Consider the following 26,151-nt stretch of genomic DNA (forward strand, 5'->3'; position numbering starts at 1 on the left):
AACCCCCTTCAGAGTAGCACAGGGAGGTGGCCTGTGGTTTAGCTTCTGAGTGAGACAGGGGTTCAAGCCCCAGCTCTCCCCACCTTGATAGGTGGGGACCTTTGGTGAGGGTATTGTCTATATGAGCCCAAGTTGCCTTGTCTGACTCTGAGGTGGAGAGTCCTGCTTCCTAAGTGCGGTCTGTATGATAGTGACATAAGACCTGTAAAAAGCTCAGGAGCCATCTTGACACACAGGAGGAGCTAAGTCAATGGGACCTTATGTATTGTTGTTATTATTATTAATTGTTATTGCCCTGGTATTGGTGACCACCTCCCCCCAACCTCACGTCCTCTGTACCTCAGTATCCTCATCTGGGTAGGAGACTTCTGAGGGTCATGTCTGAACACCCCAAGGGCAGCTTAGGGGAGGGCTGTACTCTCTGAAGAATAGCGGGGAAGAGAGGGATCAGGGGGCCTTAGCAAGTGTCTCTCTCGGAGGCCCAAGCTGGGCCCTCAGGGGTCTGGGACAGAGAAGGTCTATTGATTCCACAGGAGCCTCTGGCGGGAGGGACTCAGACCGTGGTGACCAGGTCCTGGGCAGGGTCTGAAGCTCATAGCGGGGGCGCCAGTGTCTCCACTGGCTGGTCCCACTGGCCCCACAGTGTCCCTCCAGGATCCGAGGCTTCACGAACAGTCTGTCTGGACAAAGACTGAGGCCACAGTGCCCTCTGGTGGCCAAACCTTTGCATTCCAGGTTAGGAGACGAGAACAAACGTGGGCAATTGTTTGTTCCCAAGACTTGGGTGATAGGTAGACCCCAGAGCCCCAAGAGGTCAGAACAGGGACTTTCCCTGTGTATGGAGAGGTCAGGGGGTCAGGACTTGAAAAGACTCTCCTGGAACTTCCTTCAAGGAGCCCTCCCTGACCCCCAGGCTGGGTTAGGAGACTCCTCTGGGCTCCCATAGCCCCGAGTACCTCCTCTATCCCAGCCCTGCCGTCTGCCCTGGCTTCCCGCACCCTTGGCTGTCATCGTGTGGTGGTGGGTCTTTTACCCCACTGGACTGTGAGCTTACGGCTTTGCCTGGGGCAGGGCCATCAGACACATCATTGCTGTGTCCCCAGCATGCCCACACAGGGCTGGGGACAGTGATACTCTATAGAAATGAGTGAATGTGCCTCTTGACCTCTCCCTTCTCTTTGCCTTGAAGCTTTAGCTCCAGACCCTCTGCTGGGAAGGTTTCCTTAATACAACCCCTCCCCGCCCCCCGCCCCCCCCCACCAAGTCCCCTTCAGATGGTCCTAGTGTGTGGGAGGGCACAGCCTGGAGCCCACATGACTCTCTCTCCCTGCTGCTTGCACTCTGCAGAGCCAGACAATGGGGAGAGACGTGGAGGGTAATGACTAATTGATTCATTTATTTATTCAACAAATAATTGTTGAGCACCTGCTATTTTTCAGGCCCTGTTCTAAGCACTGGGGAGACAGCAGTGGAATGAACAACAATCCCTGCCTCATAGAGCTGGTAGTCCAAGGAGTGGAGACAGACACTCAATCAAGTAACTAAATAGGCCTACAACATGATGAGTTATGGTAAGTGTTGGGAGAAGGAGAAAGCTTTTAAGAGGACAGAGAGATTCTGGGGGATGCCATCTTAGCTGAGGTTGTCTCTGAGAAGGTGACATTCAGAAACCTGAATAAAGTGAGAGTTGGAGCCATGCAGGTGTCTGGGGGAGGAGCATTCTGGGCAGTGAGAACAGCAAGTGCAAAGGTCCTGTGGCTGAAGTGGGACTGGAACGTTCCAGGAACAGGGAGGAGGCCAGTGCGGCTGGAGTAAAGTTAGACAAGGGAAGGAAGAAGGGCGGTGAGATCAGAAGTGTGATGGGGGTTGGAAACGGGTTTGAGTAGGGCCTAGAGGGCATAGTAAAGACTTTGAATTTTTTTCTAAGTGTGAAAGAAGGGACTTCTCTGGTGCTGCAGTGGTTAAGACTCTGTGCTCCCAATGCAGGGGACCCGGGTTTGATCCCTGGTCAGGGAACCAGATCTCCCATGTATGCCTCAACTAAGAATTCTCATGTCACCACTGAAGAGCCCTCGAGCTGCAACTAAGCAGCCCGCCTGCTGCAACTAAGAACCAGAGCGACCAAATAAATCAATAAATATTTCTTTAAAAAGTGTGAAAGAAGCCACTGGAGGTTTTGAGCCAGAGCGCATTGTGATGCCAGCTGTTTCAAGCAGCTCACTCTGGCTGCCCTGGAGAGAACAGAAATGGACTGTGGGGGCGGGGGGGGGGGGAGCAAAAGGGGAGCAGTACCAGGATGGAGGCTGTGAAGGGAGAAGAGTGGGTGGATTCTGGATCTATTTTGTGAATGTGGAGGTAACAGCATTTGCTGATGGGTCTGGGGTGTGTGTGAAAATGAAGAGTCAAGGATGACCGATTGCACTTAGAACAAAATCCGTTTTCTTTATAATGGCCCACAAGGCCCTACACGATCTGGATCCTTGCTGTCTCCCTAATATTGTCTCCCTCCCCGCCTCCCCCGACTCACTCTGCTCATTACACTAGCTTTCCCACTGATCTTTGAACTTGCCAAGCTTTTCCTCCTTCCCCTCCCATTGCACGGTGGCAGCTTCTCAGGTCTCAGCTCAAATGTCACCTCCTCAGAGCAGCCACTTTCTTTATAATACTTATCACTCTCTAAAATGATCAGTTTATTTGCTCGTTTATCATCTTTTTTCCTCCACTAAAAGGTCAGCTCCTTGAGGGCAGCAACTTTGCCTGTTGGTCACGCGGTATCCCCAGTGTCTAGAAGAGTGCCTGACACATAGCAGGCACTTAATAAATGAACAAAGGCATTGATTAACCCCTGTGCTTGTTTACAGACTGGCTTACACAGAAGAGGCACCCAGACAAGTAGGCAAAGGCAAGAATACACGACAGACCCTGGGGTCATCCACACACCCAGGGGAGACCCAGAAGCCAGGGACTACCTTCTCCTGCGCGCACGCGGTGCCTGGAGGATGGAGAACCCGAGCTGGGGATGGAGCACCCCCAGGGAGGGGAAAGGATGCCTTGGGGCGATCCCAGCCCCGCCCTGTATCCCCAGTAGCCAATGGGCGTGCGGTCCTCCCGACGCCCCCTGGGACGTGTAGTCCGGACAGGGGCGCCCTCGGGCGCCGCCGAGCGCCCCTAGACTCCACGTCCCGTCGTGCGCCGGGAGGTGAGGGGATTGGCCGAGCCCCGCCCCCTGCCCGCCCCGCTCCGCTCGCGCCGCAGCCCCAAGAATGAATGAAATCGTAGCGCGCTGGGCGGCAGAGCGGGCGGCGCAGGCCGGGCTGGGCCCGCGCGCGGCGGCAGCGGCGCCCCGGGCCGGAGGCGGCCCAGCCGAGCGGGCCATGGCCACCGCCATTCAGAACCCGCTCAAGTCGTGAGTGTCCCCGCCGTCCACGTCCCTCCATCCCGCCCCCTACCCGAACCCTTCCCCCGCCCTCGCTGGGGAGGGGGACGCCGTGGGCGGATGGCAGTTGAATGTGGGCCCCCAGCTTGCGCCCCCTCCCCTGGGCGGGCCCGCCACCCCCTGTCGCCCCCTGGGGCTGGGGGCGGGAGCCCCTCGGGGGTCGCGGGGGCGCCTCTTCTTTGTCGCTGTCAGTGAAGGAATGTGGCGCGAGCTGGGGGGTGGCGGAGGCCGTTTCCCCACCCAGAGTGGGGGTAGGGGCTTCCCTCTCCTCCTCCTCCCTCTCTCCTCCTCCGAGTCTCTGGGGGCGCCGGGCCTGCCCCTGCATGGGGCTGGGAGTACGTACGCCTAAGTCCAGACCTCAGTCTCCGGGGTCTCCACCATCCTTTCCCCTCATCAAAGCATCTTTCTCTCTTCCCCCCCCCTCTATCTCGGGGACCTCGGTCCGCGCGACCGCAGGGTGGGAGCTTAGACGTCGGGGGTCCCCGATTAGATCCCTGCTGTTTCCCTTCCCGGGTCTTCAGGACCTAAAGCCCCGACGCCCCGTTCAGCTTAGACCGTGGGATCCCTCCCTCTCTCCTCCCGTACACATCTAACGAGAGCATCTCTCATCTCCTTGGGGACTAGATGCCTCGGGAGAGGGTGCTGGGAGCGCCCTCAGCCTCCGGGGATTCCCTCCCTTTCTCCCTGTCCGCGTCCCTCCTCCGAGTGTTAGCTTCCTCCCGGGCCCAGTGGCTGGGATCCTGGACGCCTGGGTTCAAACCTAGCTCTCTTCCAGCCCTCTCCTCTCCTAGACATCCCTCGCTCTCTCTACCTCTCTTCTTCCCTCTCTTTCCATCTCTCTCGCTCCCTCCTCGGGATCCCGAACTCCTGGGTCCCAGCGCTCCCCACCCCCCTTCCCCAGGCGGTGACGGCGGACTGGGAGTGACAGGCGCGCGGCCGCTCCCGCTCTCCCTCCCGGGTTGGCGTGCGCGGCACTCCCCTCCCCCTCCTCCCCGGCCTGGTGGGGAGGAGGAGGAGGGCGAACGCCCGCGGCGCCGCACAAAGGGGCCTGGGCGACCTCCCTCACCCTTCCCCCAACCCCTGGCACCCGCCACCTTGACCTTGAGCAACTTGTGCGGGGGGTGGTGGTGGAGGGGGGGGAGGGGCCCGGGGGCGCTCCCCATCCCCCGCCCCCGCCCTCCAGAAAGGCTGTGCCAGGTGGCCGGACCGAAGGCGCCCAGTAGCTTCTAGTTTCAGGTGGGGGGGGGGAGTCGGGAGAGGAGGGGGCCAGACCTTACAGGCACGCGCCTACAAGTGTGGCTTTGCGGTGGGCAAAGGGGGCTTGGAGGGCGTGTACGGGGCTGGGGTCAGTGTGAAATGGTGTGTAACGGTGACAACACTTCTGTTTCCCTCTCACTCTAAGTCTTCCACACACACTTGTCTCCCCTATGAGGGACACCCTCAAAGTGGCTGGGACGGGGTTCCTGTGCAGGTTGGTGGATCTGTAGGTATCCAGACATCCTCACTCTGACCCTGGCCCAGACCTCTTGGAGGAGGTATGGGGCAGCCATTGCAGGGACATGAAGGATAGAGTAAGCTTGGGGGTGGGAGCGCCAGCACCCTTCTTTGCTCTCACCTTCCTAGGGGTCTGCAGGGGTGAGGGCAGGGACTGGTTCCTGAGAGAATGCGAGTCAAGTCCCCTTGGGAGTGGGAGGTGGAGGGTGCAGCTCTCAGTTCTGACTGCCTGCATCATTCAAACCCCATCTTGAGCACTAATTTCCTGCCCTCCCCACCCGCCCCGAGCCTCAGTGTTACCACCTGTGAATTGGGGAATCATAACAGCTCTTATTACCTCATGGTGCTTCTGTGATGTTTGTAAAGCGCTTGGTACTGAGCCTGACACTGGCTGAATGCAGTGATTATTATTGGTAGTATCAATACTGATTCCATTTGTGGTCCAGTTTCCACACAGGGCACTGGGGGATGGGGACAGGAGGATTGTTTGGGCAGGGGAGCTCAAGTGTGGGAGAGGGGTCTCTGAAGGTGACTAGGGCTAAGGAAGGGAAGGGAGACCCCTCTCCAAATGTCAGCTGTGGGTCAAATTGTGCTGGTGGACAAGGGCGTCCAGGGAAGTGATGGAGTGTTCTACACTCAGGCTCCAAGCTGACCAAAACTGATGCAAAGGTTCTGGGGTGGGGCAGGAGTGAGCGGGGTGTCTGAGGCTAGAGGTGTGGGGAGAAAGTGTAAGGGCATATTGGAAGATCTGTGAGGGTGGTGGAAGGTGAGAGATGAAGGTGGCAAGGGCACTCTGAGCTGGGCTGGCCTGTTGGGAGGAATGGGGCAGGGCTTACCGTGGCTGACATACGGGGTGGCCACTGTAGGGACCTGGAGGCCAGAGTGAGTGTGAGGACTTACTCCCCTTGCCATCTGCTCTAGGCCAGATGTGAAGCAGAGACCCACTCCCTGCTGTTTGAGTTCGGGAAGGGGGAGGTCAAGGCCTTACCTGGGGGAGATGGGGAAGAGCCTGTAGAAGGGGTCTAAGACTAGAGGTGTGTGTGTGTGTGTGTGTGTGTCTGTGTGTGTGTCCAGAACTGACCATGAGTGTGGAAGACCCTGAGGGGGTCTCTCTCACCAGGGTGTAGGTGGGGGTGTCGAGTGACAAAAGAGGAGGTGAAGGCTCTTATGCCTCTTCTGTCTGCTGGAGAGCCCCCTGGTGGACAAGTACATTGGTGGGCGTTTTCATCCACTGCAAGGGCTCAAACTTGAACACGAACTTTGGATGGGGGCCGGGGTGTGTTCCAGGTGTGTGTGCATGGGACTTGGTGATTGTTGTGACTCTGTAGGTCAGCTCCCTCTCTGAGCATCCCTTAGGGTAGAGTCAGTGTGGGTGACAGTGGGAGAAAGGAGGTGACCACTTGGGTACAGACATCTGGGTGAGTGAATCCTTCTTAGTCCCACCTTCAAACAGCCACCAGGAGCTGAGGGCATGTGACTTCACCTCCTCATCTGGAAAATGGGGGTAGTGATAATATCACCCCAGAGGGTCAGGATGAGGATCAAGTGAGTTAATCTCTGTTAAAGAACTGTGCCTGGCACATGGTGGCTACTCAGTATATTTCTATTCAACAAATATTTATTAAGCATCTATTATGTGCCCAGCATTATTCTTTCTAATAATGGTTAGCTATCACCATTTTACATCTTAGTACATATCAGGTCCTCTTTGTGGAATGAATGAGTTTACTGAACACCTACTACTTGCCAGGTACCTTTTAAAACACTTTACCCATGCTTACTCATTTAATCCTCACAATAATCCAATGAGCCATCATCTGCATTTTACAGATGAGGAAACTGAGGCCAGAAAGGTTAAGTCATTTGCCCAAGGTCACATGGCCACCAAGTGGCAGAGCCAGGCTATATCTCCTAACTAGCACAGCAGCTGTCAGGCCTGGGAAGGGGTTGAGTAGGGCGGGGTCCTTGTGAGAGAGGCAGCTCCGAGGGGGACCGGAGAGGATTCTCCCGAGCTAGGAGGGACTAGGGGGAGGGGGAGGTGTCAGTGAGCCACGCGTTGGTGGGACGTTCGTGTGGGCACCTGTAAGGTGTCTCTAAATCTCCTGGCACTGAAGTGTTTGTGTGAGTGTAAATGTATGTGAGTCTGTGCGAAGGTGTGGGAGAGGGAGTGTGCGTGAGTCTGCGTGGGACGCTGTGAGTATACGTGTGAATGTGTGTGTAAGCTGCCGCGTGTGGGTGTGTGCGAGTCCAGGTGTGCATCGGTGAGTGTAGGCCCATGTGTGAGACTCAAGAGGTGTGCATGAGTGAGCGCGCGGGAGTGGCTGTGCGTGCCTCCGGCCGCACCTCTGACCCGCTTCTCTGCGGGGTCCCGCCAGCCCCGGGCGGGGAGAACTACCACTCCCGGCATGGCCCGGGTGGGCCCACCCCGCCACCCTGATTGGCTGTGGTCCCGGTGCTCCCGCCCCCCGGGAATGAATGGATGGGCGGCCTCAGCGCCCGCCCGAGCGCTGGGAGGACCGGCCCGGCGGGGACCTGCTGGGGGCAGGACCCTGGGAGCAAGATGGCCACGGTCATCCCCGGCCCCCTGAGGTGCTGCGGGCCGGCGGGAGGCAGGGGAGGGCGCTCGAGCGGGTCTGCGCGGGCGTGTGTGTGTGTGTGTGTGTGTGTGTGTGTGTGCGGCGGCTGGGGGTGGGGCCGATGGGGTGTCTGGGGGGCTGTCACCGTGGGCCGGGCTGCGCGGGGTTGCGAATGTGTGTGACTGTGGGTCTCTGGCAAGAACCGTGTCCGACGCGCTGCTCCTGGAAGAGCGCGGAGTATGGGGAACTCGGAGCCCTATTGGCGCCCTCTTCGGGAAAGGGGGTCATGTCCCGCCCTGCGACCCCCGGAGTTGGGGAGAGGGTGAAATGGCCTGGGGGCCCGGGGGCCTTGGTAAACTTGAGTGAAGCCCACACTACCTTTGTCTTGGGTTGTGGAGTGTGTGTCACTTGTTCGGGTTCTGGGTTTTTTTTGGATATGTGTGTGGATATGTATTTAATTTCTTTCACATTCTACACTAGGTGTCTTTGGATATTTTGGTCTTTGAGTGTGTGTACATATCCTTTGAAACTCTGCATCATTTATGTTCTGTGTCTTTGGATATGTAGGTATGCATGTATTTATGTGCAAATTTTTGTGTGACTATGGGTGGATTTGTCTGTTTCTATGTTGTGTATGCGTGTATCTTTGTGTGTTTGATGTTGTGGTATTTTAGATGTTGGTTTCTATATTGTGTATCTTCGTGAATGTGTGTGTGTATCCTGTGTGAATCTGTGTGATTTCTTTGTATAGTGTATCTGGATTGTGTGTGTGTGTGTGTGTGAGATTTGTGTTGTGTCTTTGGCTATGTGTGTAAGTGCATATGTGGGTAGTTTGTTTTTAACGTTTTTTCTTTTTTAACATTTGTGTATCTGTGTGTGTCTTCGGATGGATGAGTAAGTGGATGTGTCTGTGTGTGGTGTGTCATCTGTTTGCGTGTTGTGTGTCTTTGTGTGGGTGATTGTTTATGTTGTGTGTCTTTGGATATGTGATATATATTTGTGCATGTATATGTGTGTGATCTGTCTGCTTCTACACTATGGGACTTGAGATACTTGTGTTTTTCAGTAGATATATGTGTGAGCACATATGTGAGATGTGTCTGTTTCTCCTTTGTGAGTCTTGGGATATGTCTCTCTTTGTGTGCGAACCCTGTGTGACTATGTGCGATTGGTTTGTGTTGTGTATTTGGATATGTGCCTGTATGGATGGGTCCCGGTGTATTTTTATCTGTTTCTATACTGTGTGTATCCACTCCTTGGCTCAAGGCCTGCTTGAGTCCGGGTTGGGGGCTCCTGGGTCCAGGAGCGACGACAGCGGGGGAGAGGTGAGGTTGGAGGAGTCGGCCCACCCATTCCCCACGGGCGGGCTGGGGGAGGGGTGCCGGGCGACCCGGTGCGCCTGCCCTTGCTGACAGCCGCCCGCCCGCCCACCCGCCCCTCGCAGCCTAGGCGAGGACTTCTACCGAGAAGCCATCGAGCACTGCCGCAGCTACAACGCGCGCCTGTGCGCCGAGCGCAGCCTGCGCCTGCCGTTCCTCGACTCGCAGACCGGCGTGGCCCAGAACAACTGCTACATCTGGATGGAGAAGACCCACCGCGGCCCGGGTACGGCTGGGAGGTTGGGGGTGGGGCGGGGCGGTGGCTTCGCGGCCGCGTTCTCACCGCCCTTCTCACTCCAGGTTTGGCCCCGGGACAGATTTACACGTACCCCGCCCGCTGTTGGAGAAAGAAACGGAGACTCAACATCCTGGAAGACCCCAGACTCCGGCCCTGCGAGTACAAGATTGGTGGGTGGAGCTCCGTCCTGTGCCTTCGGTGGCCCCAGTGGGTGCCCACAGCGCACGCTGATAAGTGTGTGGTGATGCCGGTGTGCGTCTGAGCATTCGCCTTTACTTCCCTCCTAGCCACTGTCTGCGTGGCTGGCTGTGTCTGCCGTTGTGTGTCTGGGTGTCGTCCAGAGGTTCTCCAGTTTTCCCTGAGTGACTGAGCTTTGGACTGTATCTTATCCTACTTGGGCCCAGGCGTATTTCAGGACAGAGTGGTATCTGTTATGTGTGTCCAGGTGTATCCAGTCTTTGTATCTCTTCCCTTGTGAGCTGGGATGTATCAGAGTATCTGACTGTATTGCTTCCTGTGGATGTCTGAGTGTGTCTGGATGTATCAGAGTGTCAGGTTGTAACTCTTTCCCTTTGTAATAGAGTGTATCTCAGTGTCTGTGTCTTTTTTCAGGTGTTCCCAAGTGTATTAGAAGGTTTGTTTCCTCTTGTGTGTGGCTGGTCTATCAGAGTGTCCAGCGGTTCCTGATGTGAGTGTGTCAGGGGGTCCGGCTCTCTCTTCCTTTGAGCGCCAGATGCTTTGGAATGTCTGGGAGAATCTCTTCCCTGAGTGTCTGTCTGGTGTATTAGATGTATTTCTGCACGTGCGCTGCCCCATGAGTGTCTGGTTTTATCACTTCTTGAATGTGTCCAGTACTATTAGAGTCACTGGCTGTTTCTCTCCCCCTGTCCAGGTATATCCAAGGATCTGTGTGGGTCCAGGTGTATTGGAGGGACTGTCTCTATCTCCTGTGTGTATGTGTATCCACCTGAGTGACTCTCTCTAGGTGTGTCTCTATCTCCCCTAAGTATGTTCAGGTGTTTGCTAGGGTCTGGCCGTGTCTTCCCCATGTGGTCTGGGTATATCTGGTGGTCTGATGTTCTCTTTTGTAGTGTAGCTGGGTGTGCCAGTATACCCAAGGGTCTGGATATGTCTCCTCCATGTGTCTGGGTATATCTGAGTGTCTGGGTGTATCTCTTCCTTTGTGTGTCTGGCTGTCTCAGATGACCTGTATGTATCTCCCCTGTGTATGTCCATGTGTGTCCTGTTTGAGTGTCTGCTCTCTCCAGGTGTGAGGGTCTGGGTGGGGTCTCCTACAGGTATGTATGTAGTTATACAGGAGGGTCTGGGCATGTCTCCCCTTGAGTGTGTCCAAGTGGCTCTGAGGGTCTGGCTGTGTCTTCCCCAGGGTCTGAGCATCCTTGGAAAGGATGTATGGAAGTATTGTTGGAAGGGTGTATGGTTGAACCTTTGAGTCTATTGCTGGTTGAGTGTGGGAAAGCCTCTTGTTGGAAGGGTGTATGGTTGAACCTTTGAGTCTATTGCTGGTTGAGTGTGGGAAAGCCTCTTGTTGGAAGGGTGTATGGTTGAACCTTTGAGTCTATTGCTGGTTGAGTGTGGGAAAGCCTCTTCCCTCTAGCAAAGAGCATGATCTCCAATCTGGGCAGTTTGAGGAGTCCTCCAGGAACAAGTCCTCCACTTGACACCCTCCTCCCTTGTCCCCAGACTGTGAGGCGCCATTGAAGAAGGAGGGCGGCCTCCCAGAAGGGCCGGTCCTTGAGGCTCTACTGTGTGCTGAGACAGGGGAGAAGAAGATAGAGCTGAAGGAGGAGGAGACCATTATGGACTGCCAGGTAGGATCCCCCCACCCCCCCGCCAGGGGCCACAGCTGCCCTCTCACCCCTGTCTCCTGCCCCGGCCCATCCTGTTCCTGCTCTGAAATCTCCCCTGGCTCCCTAGGGCCTTTGGGCGTCCTAAGTCTCTGTTCTTCCACACGTCATCTCTTTTTTGGAAGACCTCCTGACTTGCCCTGATACCCCCGGTCTCCGGTCCGCCCAGAGCCACCCCCCCCCCCCGGCAAAGCAGAACAATACCCCATTTTCTTAACCCCAATCTCCCTTCTCCTGGTGCCCAGAAACAGCAGCTGCTGGAGTTTCCACATGATCTTGAAGTGGAAGACTTGGAGGATGACATTCCCAGGAGGAAGAACAGGGCCAAAGGAAAGGTATTGCTCCAGAGTTTCTCTCCATCACTCCTCCGCTCAGTGCAGATCCCATTTACTGAGTATGTACAATGTTCAGACCCTGCCCCAATTTGACCTCATTTAATCCCCAGAGCAGCCTGAAGGGATAGGGGATTTTTATACCCATTTTACAGATGAGGAAATTGAGGCTTGGGTCTATTAAACCATTTGCAGAACAGAGATTGTACGGTGGGTTAGAACTAGCTTCATACCTGTGTCACGGATGAGGAAACTGAACCTTGGAGAGATCAAGGGAGTTACTCAAGGCCCACAGCTAGGAAGTGGCAGAGCTGAGATTTGACTTTCAGGCCCAAATGATGAAAATTCTCTTAGTTCCCTCCCTTTCTTGGCCCCTCACTCATGACTTTTCCCCTAGGCATATGGCATCGGGGGTCTCCGGAAACGCCAGGACACCGCTTCCCTGGAGGACCGAGACAAGCCGTATGTCTGTGATAGTGAGTCTTTCTGAAGAGGGGGGAAGAGAGAGAGAGTGGGGCCCAGAGACCTCTCCCCTCCTGGCCCCCTCCCTTCTGTTCTGGACCCTGGTTGGGGGATGTTCAGGCCTCTGGCAGAGGGTGGAGGTGTGATCCTGGAGGCCAGGGCAGAGGCGGGCTGGGAGGGCTGACCGGCCCTTCCTGCTCACTCTCCAGTCTGTGGGAAACGGTATAAGAACCGGCCAGGGCTCAGCTACCACTACACCCACACCCACCTGGCTGAGGAGGAGGGGGAGGAGAACGCCGAACGCCACGCCCTGCCCTTCCACCGGAAAAACAACCATAAACGTGAGCAGGCGGGCAGGGCGTGGGGTGGTGAGGGGCCCTGGGAGTGGGGGCTAAGGAGCCTGGGAGGGAGGGGGCACATTAGACATTTCTGGAGAATCTCCAGCTCAGCGGTCCCCTCCCCCCACCAACCATGGGGGATGCTGGCTCTGAGGTTGCCATGGCAACCAACCATCTCTCCCTCGCTCCTGGCCGGGCGTAATATTTCTGGGTCTGATTTATTGTTTCAATTAGAGCTTGGGGAGGGGGGGGTGATAGATGACTCCCCTCCCTCCCTGCCTCCCTTTCTCCCTTCTCTGCTAAGCTTTGGCCGAGGGGCAGGGTCCGTGGCCTGGGAACCCTTGGCGATCGCCCATGCCAATCCGGTGCCAACCCTGACAGCTGAGGGATGGGGGAAGGCTTGGGGGGAGGCTCTGCCAGTGGAAAAACCATCTTTCCACCCACCCCCTCGGTGGGAGAGGGCAGTCTCTTCATCCCATCCCCACCACACACCGAGGCACCCCTGTGTTGAGAATTTTCCTTCCGAATGTCTGTTTCCACACCAGATCTCAGCCAGTGGTGTCCACCTAATTGTTATTTAGTCGGGGCTTAGTTGTGGGGGGGGCTGTCTGGTAGAAGTGTGTATGGGCGGGGAAGCAGAGGTCTCTTCCTAAAGCTGCATCTGCCAAGTTTTTACCTAATAAAGAGGACGTATCAGTTGTCCTCAAAGAGTTGGGGGGGTCCTGATGAGAATTATTTGGGCTTCCCCAACTCTCTTTTGCTACTGGCCACAGCTTGGGGTAGCTGCTCCCTCCCCCTACCTCCTCCATGCCTGGAGAAGGGGTCCACCCCTTTGGCTGAGGCTGGGGGCAGGGTGGAGCTTTGCCTATGGTGAGAGCCCCTTTTTCTGTCCCCCCATCCCCAGAGTTTTACAAAGAATTGGCCTGGGTCCCTGAGGCACAGAGGAAACACACAGGTAGGGACGCCTCCCTCTGCCCCTACTTCTGCAGCAGCCTTGGACTGAGTGTCCCTGCCTGCCCATGCCAACCCTTGCCTGCTCTCTTTCAGCCAAGAAGGCGCCTGATGGCACTGTCATCCCCAATGGCTACTGTGACTTCTGCCTGGGTGGCTCCAAGAAGACGGGGTGTCCCGAGGACCTTATCTCCTGTGCCGACTGTGGGCGATCAGGTGATGCCCCCACCTGAGGTTTCTGGGGGCCGTGGTGGAGAGGACTCCAGGAGTCCAGATCTGGAGGAGAGAAGGCAGAGGAGTGAGAGGACTGGGGGGGATGCAGAGCATCCCAGGGGCACTGAGGATAAACAGCCGACTCAACTGCTGAGGATTGTGGGAAACTGAGTGGGGTCAGGGAAGGCTCTGGGAACAATGGGATGTGGTAGTCATGGCATTGTGGGTACCGGCATGTGCTTATCTGGCGTGGGGAACAGTGAAAGGTGGTTGCCAAAACATCGTGGGTAGTGGGGCTGTGATCGCGAGTAATGGATTGCCACTGCCTGGGTGCTGTGGATCACAGAGGGCGCTTGCCATTGCCATGGAGTTGTGGTTAATAGACTGTGGTTTCCCAAGGTGGACTTGTGGGTAAGAGACGGTGGTTGCCTCAGCACGGTGGCTGATGAATTGTGGTCGTCGTGGTATTATGGGTAGTGACATATGGTTGTCATGGCGATTGGGTGTAGTGGAAGGTGGTTGTCGTGGCCTGGGGTAGTGGCTGCGCATCTGTACTGGGGCGGTGGGTTGACCAGTGGGTGAGCACCCTGCACAGTCACGTGGGTAATGGAACGCGGCTGCCTCAGCACGGTGGTTAACAGAATGTGGCTGCCCCGGTGCTGTGGGTGGTAGCGGTTGCCACAGCACCGTGGGTAACGGATACGGTTGCCATGGTGCCCTGGGGAGGAGACTGGTGGCCAGGGCAGCACTGCCTGCGGGACAGGGTCTGGGCACCGTGGGCTGGCTGGGGTCGGGCTGTGGGCCTTGTGAGCTAGGGATGGGGGCTGAGCCATTGCTTCCCTGGGGGGTCAGCAGCCACCAGGGGCACGATGACCCCTAACTGCATCCCTGCCCCTCGGCCCCCAGGACACCCCTCGTGTTTACAGTTCACGGTGAACATGACGGCGGCTGTGCGGACCTACCGCTGGCAGTGCATCGAGTGCAAGTCCTGCAGCCTGTGTGGCACCTCGGAGAACGACGTGAGTGCCCATGTGCCCCCTTCCCCGGGACATGCCCCCAGGCGGCCTCCTTCCCCTGGAGCCCCCTCCCTGGTGAACACCAGTAACCTGTATTATGATTACTGTTAGTGTCCATTAATTGAGCCCGGCACTTAATACTCTTCACTCTCTGACTCCTTCCAACTGCCCTGAGGTAGGTGATCTCGTTCCCACTTCACAGAGAAGAAACCGAGCTCAGAGAGGGGACTAGACTTGCCCAAGGTCACCCAGCCAGGAAAATGGTACGGCTGGGACCTGAACCCACGTCCATGACTTCCAGACCATCTCCGTGTCATTTTAAGTGTTCCACAGAGTCCTATAAAACCTAAACTACAAACTGCAAACTGACAGTCCTCAGGGGTGTTTCGCTCGTCGCCCAGTAGGGTTTTGCAAAGATGACCTGCTCAGAGCCCTTTGTCTTGCAAGGGACCGCCTCCCCCAGCCCCTTTGACCTGGCCCCTGCCCCCGCCCCCCACCCCGGTTTCTGGTGCCCGTGCCCCCAGGGTGCCAGCTGGGCGGGTCTCACCTCCCAGGACCAGCTGCTGTTTTGTGACGACTGCGATCGGGGTTACCACATGTACTGCCTGAGTCCCCCCATGGCGGAGCCCCCGGAAGGTGAGAGAAGAGGAGGGCCGGACACGGGGGTGGGGTGTTGGACAGTGGTTGTCCTGCTGTCCGCTGGGTGGGAGGGGGTCGGGGCAGCCCTGCCCAGACCTGGGCCTAACTCCCTGTCCTCCGGCCGCGCCGCAGGGAGCTGGAGTTGTCACCTCTGTCTTCGGCATCTGAAAGAGAAGGCCTCTGCCTACATCACCCTCACCTAGGCCTGGCTCTGGCTCACCTGGACCTCTGGGGTGATGCTTGCCTACCTGCCTCTTGGAGCTCCTCCAGTCTCTCCCCATCCTTAATGCCCCACAGTGGAAGGGGCCGGGGGTGGGGGGAGCCTGAGAGGGGGCTGGGTCACCCCTCCCCTCTGTGCAAGTGGAATGTTTGCCCTGTGGGTTGGTGGGCCCAGCAGGGTCCTCTCCCTTCCTCCCTCCTGCCTCACCCCTTCGCAAATGGGCACCAGGGGCTTCTGCTCCCCTCAAAGCCATACCCCGCCTCTGGGCGGGCACGAGGGGTGGTGGATGCCAGCTGGGGGCACGGACAAAGCCTTTTTCTAAAGAAAAAGTCAAAAAGTTAAAAAAAAAAAGAAATTAATATATAACAAAGAGTCCTATAAGGTCTGGCTGGGTGGAGGGGGCACTGCTGAGCGCATCTACTGGGCACCAGTCTACGCGTTTCCTGCCTGGCGGCTCCTCCCCCCAAGTCCCTGGAGTTGCAGCTCTCCCACCTCCCCACCCAAGGTGGGCACCATTCCCCCCTGTGCCCAGGGCAGGTGGGTGTGGTGTCCACCCCCGCCCTCTCTTGGTGCCCACTGTGGATACTGCATGATGTGAACCACGGTTTTGAACTCCGTTCCTGCTCCCTCCCCGAGAGCCCCGCCCCGAGCCCACTCCGTGCCCGCCTTGGCAAGGCGGGCCCCTGCCCAGCGCCTGCTGGAATGAGAAGCACAGACTCTGCAACAGACTAGATTTTCCTCCTCCCCCCCGCCCCGATTCCCTACCGGCCAGGCCGGGCTGCCCCCTGCCACCCTCGCTGGCCATTTTCGGGTCGCGAGGGGGCGTGGTTGTTTCTTGTGGTTGTGTGTGTTTGTTGTTCGGGTTTAAAAAAAAAAGGGAAATTGAGACTGCAAGTGGGGGAGGTGGTGGGTTTGGGGGGGTCTCCCCCAATCCAGGCGTGTCCCCCCTTGTAAACGAGTCTCCTTTATTGCCTGCCTCTGCTGTGAATTAACTTGTTCCGTGTATTAAACTGGGCCTGACCCCTCTGCCCACGTCGTCTGCCTCGTTCTCCAGGCTGGTTTGGGGCATCACCAAGAAGGGGAGATGGGGCCTCACTGGGGGAGAAGCAACCGAGGTTAACAGCTGGAGCTGGCCCTACGTCCATCTCCCTCCAGCTCCCCTCTGCACCCCGCCTTTCTCTGGCTTTGTCCCAGCTCCTCCCTGCCTCGCTGGAAAGGAGAAGGGGGGGGTGGGGTGGAGGGGGGCTCCCACCCAGCCAGCTGTGGTTGCCCTGGCAACGGACTGCTGCAGCTGCAACGGGGAAGCAGTGAGGAGGGAGGCGGGAAGCTGGGGACTGGGGGAAGGGAAGGGAAGGGATGGAAAGATGAAGACTGGGGGCTGGCCCCTCCCCTCGGGGCCGTTGGTAGGGATCAGGGGTGCCTCACCCTACACCCAGACATCACCTGGAGCTCCCTATCCCGATGTGGGGCAAAGAACAGAGGGGAATGGGCGATGGGATATAGATCCAGGGACATTAGGAGGAAGACAGATTTGGGTGAGGTGAGGTGAGGAGTGAGAACCAGGACACAAGAACAGTCAGGAGAGAGACAGATAGGAGTCACACATTTATAGAGAATGAGAAAAAGAGCAGGAGAGGGAAGACGTAGACCTGGAGAGAGATGTAGATGAAGAGGGCCAGAGGAATTATGGTGGAAGAGGACAGAAGAGATGATTTAGTGGGAGAGAGGCAATAATAGTAATAAAAACCAGCAGACACATGGGGAGAGACAGAGGAGGAAGTACAGGGATCTGGAGAGAGAAGCAGAAGAGATTCCATGTGGGGAGGCAGGGAACCAGGGCACGTAAAATAGGAGAGCGGAAGAGAGACTAAGAGCGGGGAGGCACATTTGGGGAGAGAGATGAAGTTAGGACCCAGCACAGGCGAAGTCCTAGGACAATGCCACAGAGATGAGATTTCAGGGGAGAGGACACAAAGAATTTAGGGAGACAATAGAAAAATCTGGAGAGAGCCAAGGGCAGGAAGGGATTCAGAGCCTGGGTGAGGGGAGAGCCAGAGGCGGGGTGGGAGGCAGAGGAGACTGGGGGAGGGTCGAGGAGGGCGCCCGGGCCCGCCAGAGGGGGACAGGCAGAGGAAGTGGAAAACTGGGGCAAGATGGGGAAGGGACGAGCAGGGCACAGTTCAGGCGAGAGCGCAGGCTGGCGTGTGCGAGTTGTGGGGTGTTGGAAGTTGGTGTGTGTCACAGGCGCCAGGAGAGGATGTGAGAACAGCTTGTTCCGCCGTTTCCGTGCTGGAGGGGGGAGGGCAGCATGGGTTGAGGATGGGGCCTCAGGGAGGGCGGAGACGGGGAGAGTGTCTGGAACACTCTAGAATTTTTAGGAGATGTGGAAATAGCTGGTCCACCTCCTCTGGAAAAAGGATATATAACCGTTTTGGAAAAAGATTTGTTGTGTGTGTGGGGGGCGGGTGTGTGTGTGCGGGAGAGTCTAGGTTACAGAAGCATCAGGTTTGAGCACGGAAACAGTAAACTCCATCACAGGTAAATGTCTAGGTGGGCCAGAAAGCCCCAGCTGTGGGGCCAGCCCCGTCAAGAGAAGGGGCTGCTTCTCAGATCCAGGTGGAGCTGGACCTAGACTTCCCACCAGAAGCCGGACCTTGGGATTCTCACATGAAATTTCGAGGTCTGGAAAATAAGTTTGACCCTGATCCCCGGGTCAAACTGCGAAAGTGTTTCGCCAGGGCAGCTGCAGATCTGGGCCCAGGAGTTTAAGACCGCTCCCAGCTAGGAGAGCCCCTAGGCCCGGGGCTGAGGTCCCCGGCTGTGTCGGTATCTTTCCAAGACACCTCCACCTCTCCCCGAGCCCCCGGGGCCTGGAAGCAGGGGCTGCTCTTCACTCCAAACCACCGACTAGCTGACTGGCAGAGGGAGGCCTACTCCCACCCAGGGCGGGTGTGGTGCCAATGAGCTAGCACCCGGCAGGGTGTGGCCTGGGGCGACAGCCCCGCTCAAGGAGGCAGGGGCCCCTCAGTCCCGAGTCTTGCTGCGGAGGACAGAGTTACCAAGCTCGAAATCCAGCTTTCTTTCTGTACCATCTCCAGATTTTAAAAAGCTGACCATTAATTTTAAAACCAACACAACTCCATGGGCCGGGTCTGGCTTTTAGGCCTCCAGTATATGAATTCTGAGGTAAAACCTTCCTCTTTTTAACTTAAGAATTTCTTACATTCGGGGGAACTCCCCGGCGGTGCAGTGGTTAGGACTCCGTGCTCTCACTAAATTTCTTACATTCTGAGTGTTGGATTTCTGTCATTTGGGTTTCAAGAAAAAGAGAATGGTGCTCCCTGCTTCTTAGGGGTGTGTGCGTACATCGGGGGGAGGGGGGTGACGGCGTTTGGGACAAGGGGGACAGGAGGAGGGGGCTGACGCTGGATCACACCCGCTTCTCAGGGAGTCCAGGCAGCTGCTCAGCTAGCGAACACACAAGCCACTTCTATGAAACATTTATTTCCTTTAAAACCTCCAGAAACATGCCAGAAAATCTCAAGACGGGGATGGGGCTGGGGGGTGGGGGGAGATAATAAAGAATAAAAAAATCCAAATGAAACAAATCAACATAAAAAAAAAAAACCCTGCTGCTATCTTCAGCCATCAGATAGAACACCAAACTCAAATTAAATGTGCTTTGCAGAGATCCTTTAGAAATAACAGACAACAAAACCCCAAATCATAATTTACACTTGTCGATGTACATGATTAGGTCCCCAAAATGATTCAAATGATCTGAAGATGTGAGGAGACAACTTAAAAAAACAAAAACGGGTGGGGGAGGGGTGAGCCCCAGGTTAGGGTCTGAGGAAAGGGTGGGGTGGTAAGTGGTCCTGGAGAACCCTCCCCAAAAGGGACCCGGGAAGAGGGGCAGAGACATCACAGTAGCTGGCCAGGGCTGAGGACCCGGCAGGCGCCCCTCGCAAACCACAGGTGAGGGAGAGGAGATGGCAGACCTGAGGGCCTTTCTCGCGCGACTGCAGTGCTGCCGAGGGGCCAGAGGTTGATGGCAGGGAGGCACGACGAGGGTCCTTTTCTCTTGCTCCTTCAACGTCTGTGTCCTGTGTGGTCGGTCCCCAGAGCCTCCTTCCCTGAGGTTTCCGGCCCCAGAGAGGAGGCGGCGGGGTCTCCGGACGGGACTGGACCGCCCGGTGCTGGCCCCCCGCTGGAGCGTGCTGCTCTCAGCTGGGCCCCCCGGCCTGCCTGCCCACCCTGCTTTCGTCCCCAGCCCACGGGGGACGCGCCTCGATCCTCAGCTTGAGGTTGGGGGAATCCACAGACTGTGGCCGTACAGACTTGTTCTGGCGCAACTCCACATGAAAAAATAAATATATATATATATATTTTTTTGTTTGTTTGTTTTTAAAGGAAAAAAAGAAACTGTTTCCTGGGTGAACAGCGTAGTACCACACCGGCCTGGCTGCCTGGCCAGCTGCCCCTTATTGCCTCGAGAGAACCAGCGTCTTGTGGGGTTAGCACAGCAAGGCGCTCCCCGGGGAGCACAGTGACGGTGTCCGACGTTGCTGCTGCTACTGCGGGGCCTACGAGATGGGCCGAGGGGCTTTGCAAAGGGAAACAAAAGCGGAGAGGAGAGGGAGGCTGCCTCCCTCCGGCCCGGACCTGACGGCTCCGTGGAGCCCCTCCTGGTGCCCGGGAGGGGCCGGGGCTGACGGAGCTGGAGAGGAGGAGGGGTGGGCTGTGCCGGCTCCGCCGCTGGGCCTGGCCGGGTCAGCAGCTCGCAGGCGGAGGGGCCCAGGTGCCGTGGCCTCTGGCAGTCAAGGGACTGGTAGACAAAGGCTGGAGAAATGGTCCCGAGCGTGCAAATACCTTCCCCCTCATAGAAGTTAACTCTGGATGCTGGGGTTTCCTCGCTCCACCCTGGGACCTCCCAAGACAATAAATGAAACTCTAAGAAAGTGCTCCTGGTTGCTTTTTGGAGGATAGGGTAGGGAGGGGGCAATGTCCATGCTTTCTGGAGCCAGTGCACACCAGGGACCAAGAGCCCTGGCCCACTTCCACACCGGCCTGCACCTCTCCGGGCGTGAGGGGAGAGCGGGATGGTTTCCCGCTGTGATTTCTCAGGCAGGGGTCTTGGCCCCGTAAGCCCAGACGCTGCTGTACGTGGTGAAGAAACCCGGTTCGGGGATTCCTGGAGCTGTGGGGTTTGGAGACTCACTCCTGCCCTCCACCCCCTTCCTACAGCTTCCAGTGGCTTGGTCCTAGGAAGAGGCTGGATGTGGATGGCAGGATGGGACCCTGGGGGCAGTGTGGGCGTGGCCCAGCCCCCAGGAACCTCAGATGGCGGCTCAGAGGGAGACCACGTCGCCCTCTGGGGCTCGAGGGCCAGGAGTGGACCCCAGCTCACAGCCCCGTGAGGCCTCCCTCAGGTCCCACTGCCACCCCGAGTGTCCGTGTCCACGGGAGGGCGGTGGGGCCCTGGCTGCATAGCTCGGTCACACCTGCAACCAGAAGCCGGGCTGAAGGAGAGGACAGCGGGAGCCCCCGGTCTGCCCAGGCGGAGGGGGGCAGGTGGCAGCCTCTCCACCTCAGAGTTCCTTCTTTTCCCTGCAGAAGATCTCGGCGAACTTGCGGAGCTGCTCGCTGGCGGCCTGGGACTCCTCCTGCAGCCGCTGGTTGTTCTGCCTCAGGCTGGCCACCTCCGACTGCAGCACCGCCTTGTCTTGCTTCTCCTGCGGGGGCGGGGGCTGGCATCAGCGGGCGCACCTTGAATGGCTCCCCGGGGCCTGCGAGCCCCGCTAGGCTGTGGTTTAGAGCCAGGCTGCCAGGGTTCAAATCCCGGCTCTGCTTCTCAACAGCTGAGCCACCTCGGGCAAGTTTCGGCCCCAGTTTCCTCCGCTCTAAAAGGGGCAGTTGAGAGGTCTCCCTGAGGTCACATATGTTGAGCTCTTAGAACACAGCCTGACGTGCAGTAACTGACAAACATCACTGTAATTAGGGGCACCTCATTCCACACTCACAGCCACCCAAGGGCTGGGGCCTGTTGTTACCCCCATTTTCCTGGAAGAGGAGACCAGACCTCACACAGCAAGTAGGGGGCTGGGATGTGGACGCAGGGCTGCCCTTCCAGGACGGTGTAAGATGCTCAGGCAGTGACTTGTGCAAGGTCACACAGCATTAAGTGGTCGGGTGGGATGTGAACCTGGGCCCCTATGACCCCTGTGCTTGAGACTCCCATGTTCGACTCGGCCACCTTTTGGCTTTTTACCCAAACACATATAAAACGACAAGTGAAAGTCTCTTCCACTCTGATTTCCCCTCACTCTTCCACACCCTGGAGATAAGTACAAGGAACAATCTGGAATGTCGCCTTCTAGATATCCCTCTGACCCACAGCTCTTCAACGTTTTTTAAGTGTGATGATGCTCTAGGAAACCCTTGCAACTTGCTTCATTTCCTGCTTGAGTTACGGGACTTCTTTTGTACGTTAGTAAATACGTAGGTTTCTGTGACTACTTTAACCAGCTGCAGACCGCCCCGCGGCACGGGTGTCCTGTCATTTATGTAACCATTCTCCTGTCGACGGACAGCTGCACTGGCTCCAATTTTTTATCGCCAGTGGTGCAGCAGCGAACATCCTTGCTCACGGGTCTCTTCGTGCCCGTGCTCGAAATTCTGTTGGACAAGTTCCCACAGTGAAACTGCTGGGTCGACAAGGTACGCAATTACAGTTTTGACAAATATTGTCCGACTGCCCTCCAAGACGGCTGGGCCAATTTACTCCCCCGCCAAGAGGGTATGAGGGTTTCTCTGTGTGCTTTACCAGCGTTCCCTACTGTCACTTTTTACTCTTCACTCATGACTACATTCAAAGCTGGGTGGCCTCCCCTAGAATAGATGGGGTGTGGGTGGGGACGGGTGCCTCAGCCTCGCTGTCCCCCGCCACCCTCCGGGGGGGCCTGGAAGTGCAATGGGGAGGTGCGTGCCACGTGAAGCGGCCGCTTGGCAGCCTTACCTTCTGAAGGTCCGTGTGCAGCTGTTTCAGCATCACTTCCAGTTGGTACACCTTGCCTGTCAGATCCAGGGGTGGCTCCTCACTGGAAGGACAGGGGGCAGGGTCAGGCTCTTGGCCCACGGCTGGGAGGAGCCCGGGATACAGGCTCCCTCTTGTCCCTGAGGCTCTGGGGAGTCCTTTTCTTGCTGGAGTCCCAAGGGATGCCTGGAGGAGAAGGCCACGCTCCACCTGGCAAGGGCACGTCTGTGGATGTGGATGTGGGTCGTGGGAGCACCAGGCCTGCTGTGTGTGCATTCCTCCAGAGGATGGACCATGCGTGTGCTTTTGGGAGAAACTCCCCCCACGTATGACCACCTCAGGTGGCACAGTACAAAGAACACCCCCCCACGCCCATCCACTGAGCCCCCGGCAGGCCCGAGCATCGCTCCGGCACATGGGGCATGTAAGTGGGCAAACGGATGGGAGAGCCTGACTGATGGACAGGACCAGTAACGATACGGACAATAACAGCCCCCCGCTACTGAGAGCCCACCCTGTACTGTGTGAGGTTTCACCTAACAGGGCAGACGGTGGTTTCCCCACTGGACAGAGGGGAAATCCAGGCTCAGGTGGGGGCTCTGCACACAGGACCCCAGCCTGTGGCTCCCCCTCTGTGCAGATTCCCCAGGGCTGGACCCGCCTGGCCCCTGCAGAGGAGGGCAGGCAGCCGAGAAGGCTCCACTGGGAGCTGTGGGAACGCACACACCCGGTAGGGATGCCGGGGTCGGGGAGGTGCGTGGGCTGCAGCAGACGAGAGGGAGACGGGGGGGGGGGGGTGTGTGTGTCTCTGCCCAAGTAGGGGAGAGGACTCGGCCCTCCCGCCTCTCCCACCCTTTCCTCCCTGCTGGTGCTGCATCTTGGGGAGCCGCAGCCACAAGTGGAGACAGGAGGCAGGGGGAGGGAGGTCATCAGTTCAGGGCGAAAGGCGTCCGGGAGCGTGCCCAGAGGTCCCGCCATCTCCACAGCGACCCTGCTCCTACCCCTGCCGCGGTGCCCCATCTGTGCCCACCCAGCTCTGCTATTAGAGTGGGGCCAATCTGTGGTGGAGGTTGAGTTCTAAAGCCACTGTATGCAGCAAAAAACAAGGAGAGTCAAAACCACCCTCGGAAATCGCTTCAGCTGCCGATAAAGCGCAGTGCACGACTGCTGTATGCGGAGCCCTGCACGCTGAGGTGTGGTGAGTGCGAGGTGCACTACTGAAACCCACGGACGTGTAAACATGCCATTGCCCTCCTCGCTCCCGCTTTGTAGTTCTATTTTCTGCCAAGCTGGCGCGGATGAATCTGCTGACTACATGTGAGATGCCCGCCTCCCCGTCCTCCTTCCTCCCCCGGAAGCCTCGTGAGGGCAGGGCTTGCGCCTCCATCACCGCTGTGTCCCCAGACAGCCCAGCACGGGGCCTGCCGGGGAAGAGTGAGAGGTAAATGTCAGGGGAACACACGCGTAATTTAGGAACCTGCAGAGGAGGAGACCTGGGAGCAGACAGACTGGAGGCTGAAGGCCGGGAGCGGGCAGACAGAGGGGGCAGACGAGAGGCCCGGGGGCGGCGGGGGAGACCGGGGGGCACTACTTAGCGATTTTGCAAGTTGGCAGTGAAACAATCCTGAGTGCTGACCACAGGGCTGACCCCGACTTGGTCCCTGCTGGGCCCCCGCACGTGGGTTAGTCCAAAGTCTGTCAGGTGAGAGGGGCGGTTGCTCCTGCAGCTACTGCCAAGGGGGTGGTGGGGTGACCTGCCCGGCGGCCTCTCACCCAGCGCTGGGGAAGGAACCTCACCTCATGGTAGGGGTAGTCCTGGGGGTCGGGGGCCCCCTCTCCAGGCTCAGGTGGCTGTGGACAGGACTGTGCGCTGGCGGGATGTCCGGGCTCAGAGCTGGGTCGTTGAGAGAGAAGAGCGAGACGGCTCTTTGCACTGCCGGGCAGATGGGGGCGGTGGTCGGCAGGGCTCCCGGCTCCTCCTCACCCCACCCCCTCCCCCAGTGACCAAGCCCTCCCTGGAAACTCCAGGACACTGCCAATCACACCCCGGTGAGATCACACAGGCACGTAGGATGGATTCTTGCCGAAATACCAAACCAAATCAGGACACAAACAACAATAACCCGTCCTGATTCTGAGCAAGCCTCCAGACCCGATGACCAGCTTATACAAAATACAAGGGACAGAGAAAGAAATTAAGTTGCGGTGTGGGGAAGTGACCACCCAAATTGGGCAGAAGTGACCTGGTATCGTCAGTAAATAAATGGTAGGGGGAAAAGTGGCCAGAAGTGGATGGGGTTGACGCCGGGTGATGAGGATGTGGGGATTCATCATCCTAGTTCTGAGAATGTAAAGCTTCAAAAGCAAAAAGGAAAGCGAAACAGAGAGTATCAGGTATATGGAAGAGAGGAAAAAATCTCAGGGGGCTGCCTGTTAAAGCAAAGATTCCCGGGTCCCACCCCAGACACGTGACTGGCTCTGGGGGAGGGGCCCGAGCACCTGCATTTTCCGATGGGACCATTAGGTGATCCTTCTATAATGGCAAGAACTGGTGACAGTCCTGATGCATGGCTGAGTGAGCCCTAGGACAGCCAGACGATGGCATGTGCAGGGAGTGGACAACCAGAGGCGGGGCCACGTGTTGCCCCGTGGAGAGAGGGCACCGCTTCCTGGCAAAGGCGGGCTCCTTTACATCTCTGTGCTCTTTATATCTCTGTGCTCAAAGAACAGCACAGTGAAAACCCAAATACCCTTCCCCAAGACCCACCCACTGTTAACGGTTTGCCACACTTACTTTGCCACACTTACTTTCTGCGTGTGTGTGTGTGTGTGTGTATTTTATTCCCTAACCATTTGAGAGTAAACTGCCGACATCCTGGTACTTCATCTCTGTGTACTTCACCACCCATCTCCAAAATGTAAAGACATGCTCCTATGTAATCATGAAACGACATTGTACTCAGGAAATTTAACATTTATATGGTATTACTGTCTAATAGATAGTCATCTTGAAATTTCTCCAATTCTCTAAATAACATCCTTTATAGCTGTGGTTTTCTGTCTTGGATACAATATTTCTTCTCTTCGAAAATACTTTTCTATAAACAGTTTCAAACAGGCCCCAAAGCAGAGAAAAGAGCATCACGGGTCCTCATGAACCCATCGCCAGTTTCAACACTTTTCAACATACTCTGGTTCCCTCCCCCCCTGCACTCTCTTTGGTTTTTTTATCCCCCTGATCACTCTTCTCCTTTACGTTTTCAAAACAGCTTATTGTGGTTTAACCAACATACAACCAACTGCGCACGCTGAAAAGTGTACAATCTGGCCCGGTGACGGTGGCAGCCGAGCTTCAGTCGCCTCACCTGTAAATGGGATCCTAATACATCCCTCAGACTGAAGCGCAGAAGAGATGATGTTTGTAAAGTGCTAACGTGCCGGCTGAGGAGATGCTCCGTAATGTCACTGTGGCTGCAGAGTTACCTCCTTCAGGAAGTGCCCCCCACCCCCGAGCTCATCAGGCCTCTGGACAGCAGCACTGGGCCACTGCCTGGCAGCCACTCCCCAGTGGTTCTGGAGTGTGAAGCTGGGGTATCCCTGAGGCCGGGCCCTGTATTCTCCGTTGCTCTCCCTCCTACCACGCCCTCCCCACCCCAGAGGCCTGACTGCCTTCATCCCGTGGCTTGGGGAGAGGCTGCAGGACAGGATGGAAGCAATGAATGGAAGCAAAGAGGGAGGAGCTTCCTCCAGGGCCACCTGTCAGATGCGGGCTGGCTCACACGTGGAAATAAGAAGGATGCATATCGTATAGGTCTGGTTTAACAGATCCTGCTCTGTGCCAGACCCATGCTGGGCACCCAGTGGTGACTGAGACAGCCCCGGGTCTTGCCATCATTAGAAAGCAAGGGCACAGGCAGACGGGTCAGGGCTATAGGAGCCCAGAGGAGGTGCCT

General features: G+C 57.1%; 2 protein-coding genes across 6 annotated transcripts in view; one reads left to right on the forward strand and one right to left on the reverse strand.

The window, feature by feature from the left end:
- The first annotated feature begins 3,273 nt into the window (after positions 1-3,273).
- On the forward strand, positions 3,274-15,513 carry DPF1 (double PHD fingers 1). Of its 5 annotated transcripts, none has more exons than XM_065898434.1 (12): positions 3,274-3,406; positions 8,951-9,111; positions 9,186-9,293; positions 10,828-10,955; positions 11,237-11,326; positions 11,721-11,799; positions 11,995-12,126; positions 13,028-13,078; positions 13,171-13,290; positions 14,194-14,306; positions 14,858-14,939; positions 15,075-15,513. In XM_065898434.1, exons 1-12 carry the CDS (start codon positions 3,375-3,377, stop codon positions 15,143-15,145), a joined length of 1,167 nt encoding a protein of 388 aa, XP_065754506.1. In that variant the 5' UTR covers positions 3,274-3,374; the 3' UTR covers positions 15,146-15,513. The 5 variants fall into 5 exon arrangements, with proteins under 5 accessions (XP_065754506.1, XP_065754509.1, XP_065754508.1 ...); XM_065898437.1 differs by having other exon boundaries at positions 3,298-3,406; positions 8,956-9,111; positions 15,075-15,145; XM_065898435.1 differs by lacking the exon at positions 3,274-3,406 and adding an exon at positions 7,439-7,519.
- A 5,240-nt stretch (positions 15,514-20,753) lies between these two features.
- The window catches only part of SIPA1L3 (signal induced proliferation associated 1 like 3), a 94,863-nt gene continuing 89,465 nt past the window's right edge, over positions 20,754-26,151 (reverse strand). Inside the window, exons 18-20 of the mRNA XM_065898587.1 lie at positions 23,996-24,131; positions 22,181-22,262; positions 20,754-20,897 (exon numbers count right to left, since the gene is read on the reverse strand). Of these exons, the coding sequence (XP_065754659.1) occupies positions 20,754-20,897; positions 22,181-22,262; positions 23,996-24,131 (362 nt within the window). The remainder of the gene's footprint in view (positions 20,898-22,180; positions 22,263-23,995; positions 24,132-26,151) is intronic.

Source organism: Phocoena phocoena, chromosome 20 (assembly GCF_963924675.1).
Source record: "Phocoena phocoena chromosome 20, mPhoPho1.1, whole genome shotgun sequence".
Classification (NCBI taxonomy): Eukaryota; Metazoa; Chordata; class Mammalia; order Artiodactyla; family Phocoenidae; genus Phocoena; species Phocoena phocoena.

What these genes read in the sequence shown, in the direction of transcription:
- DPF1 (XM_065898433.1), top strand. Translation starts at nt 7,491, where the DNA reads ATGGCCACGGTCATCCCCGGCCCCCTGAG. An exon ending in AGACCATTATGGACTGCCAG is followed by an intron (nt 10,956 to 11,236) that starts GTAGGATCCCCC and finishes CCTGGTGCCCAG; the next exon opens with AAACAGCAGCTGCTGGAGTT. An exon ending in CATGGCGGAGCCCCCGGAAG is followed by an intron (nt 14,940 to 15,074) that starts GTGAGAGAAGAG and finishes GCCGCGCCGCAG; the next exon opens with GGAGCTGGAGTTGTCACCTC.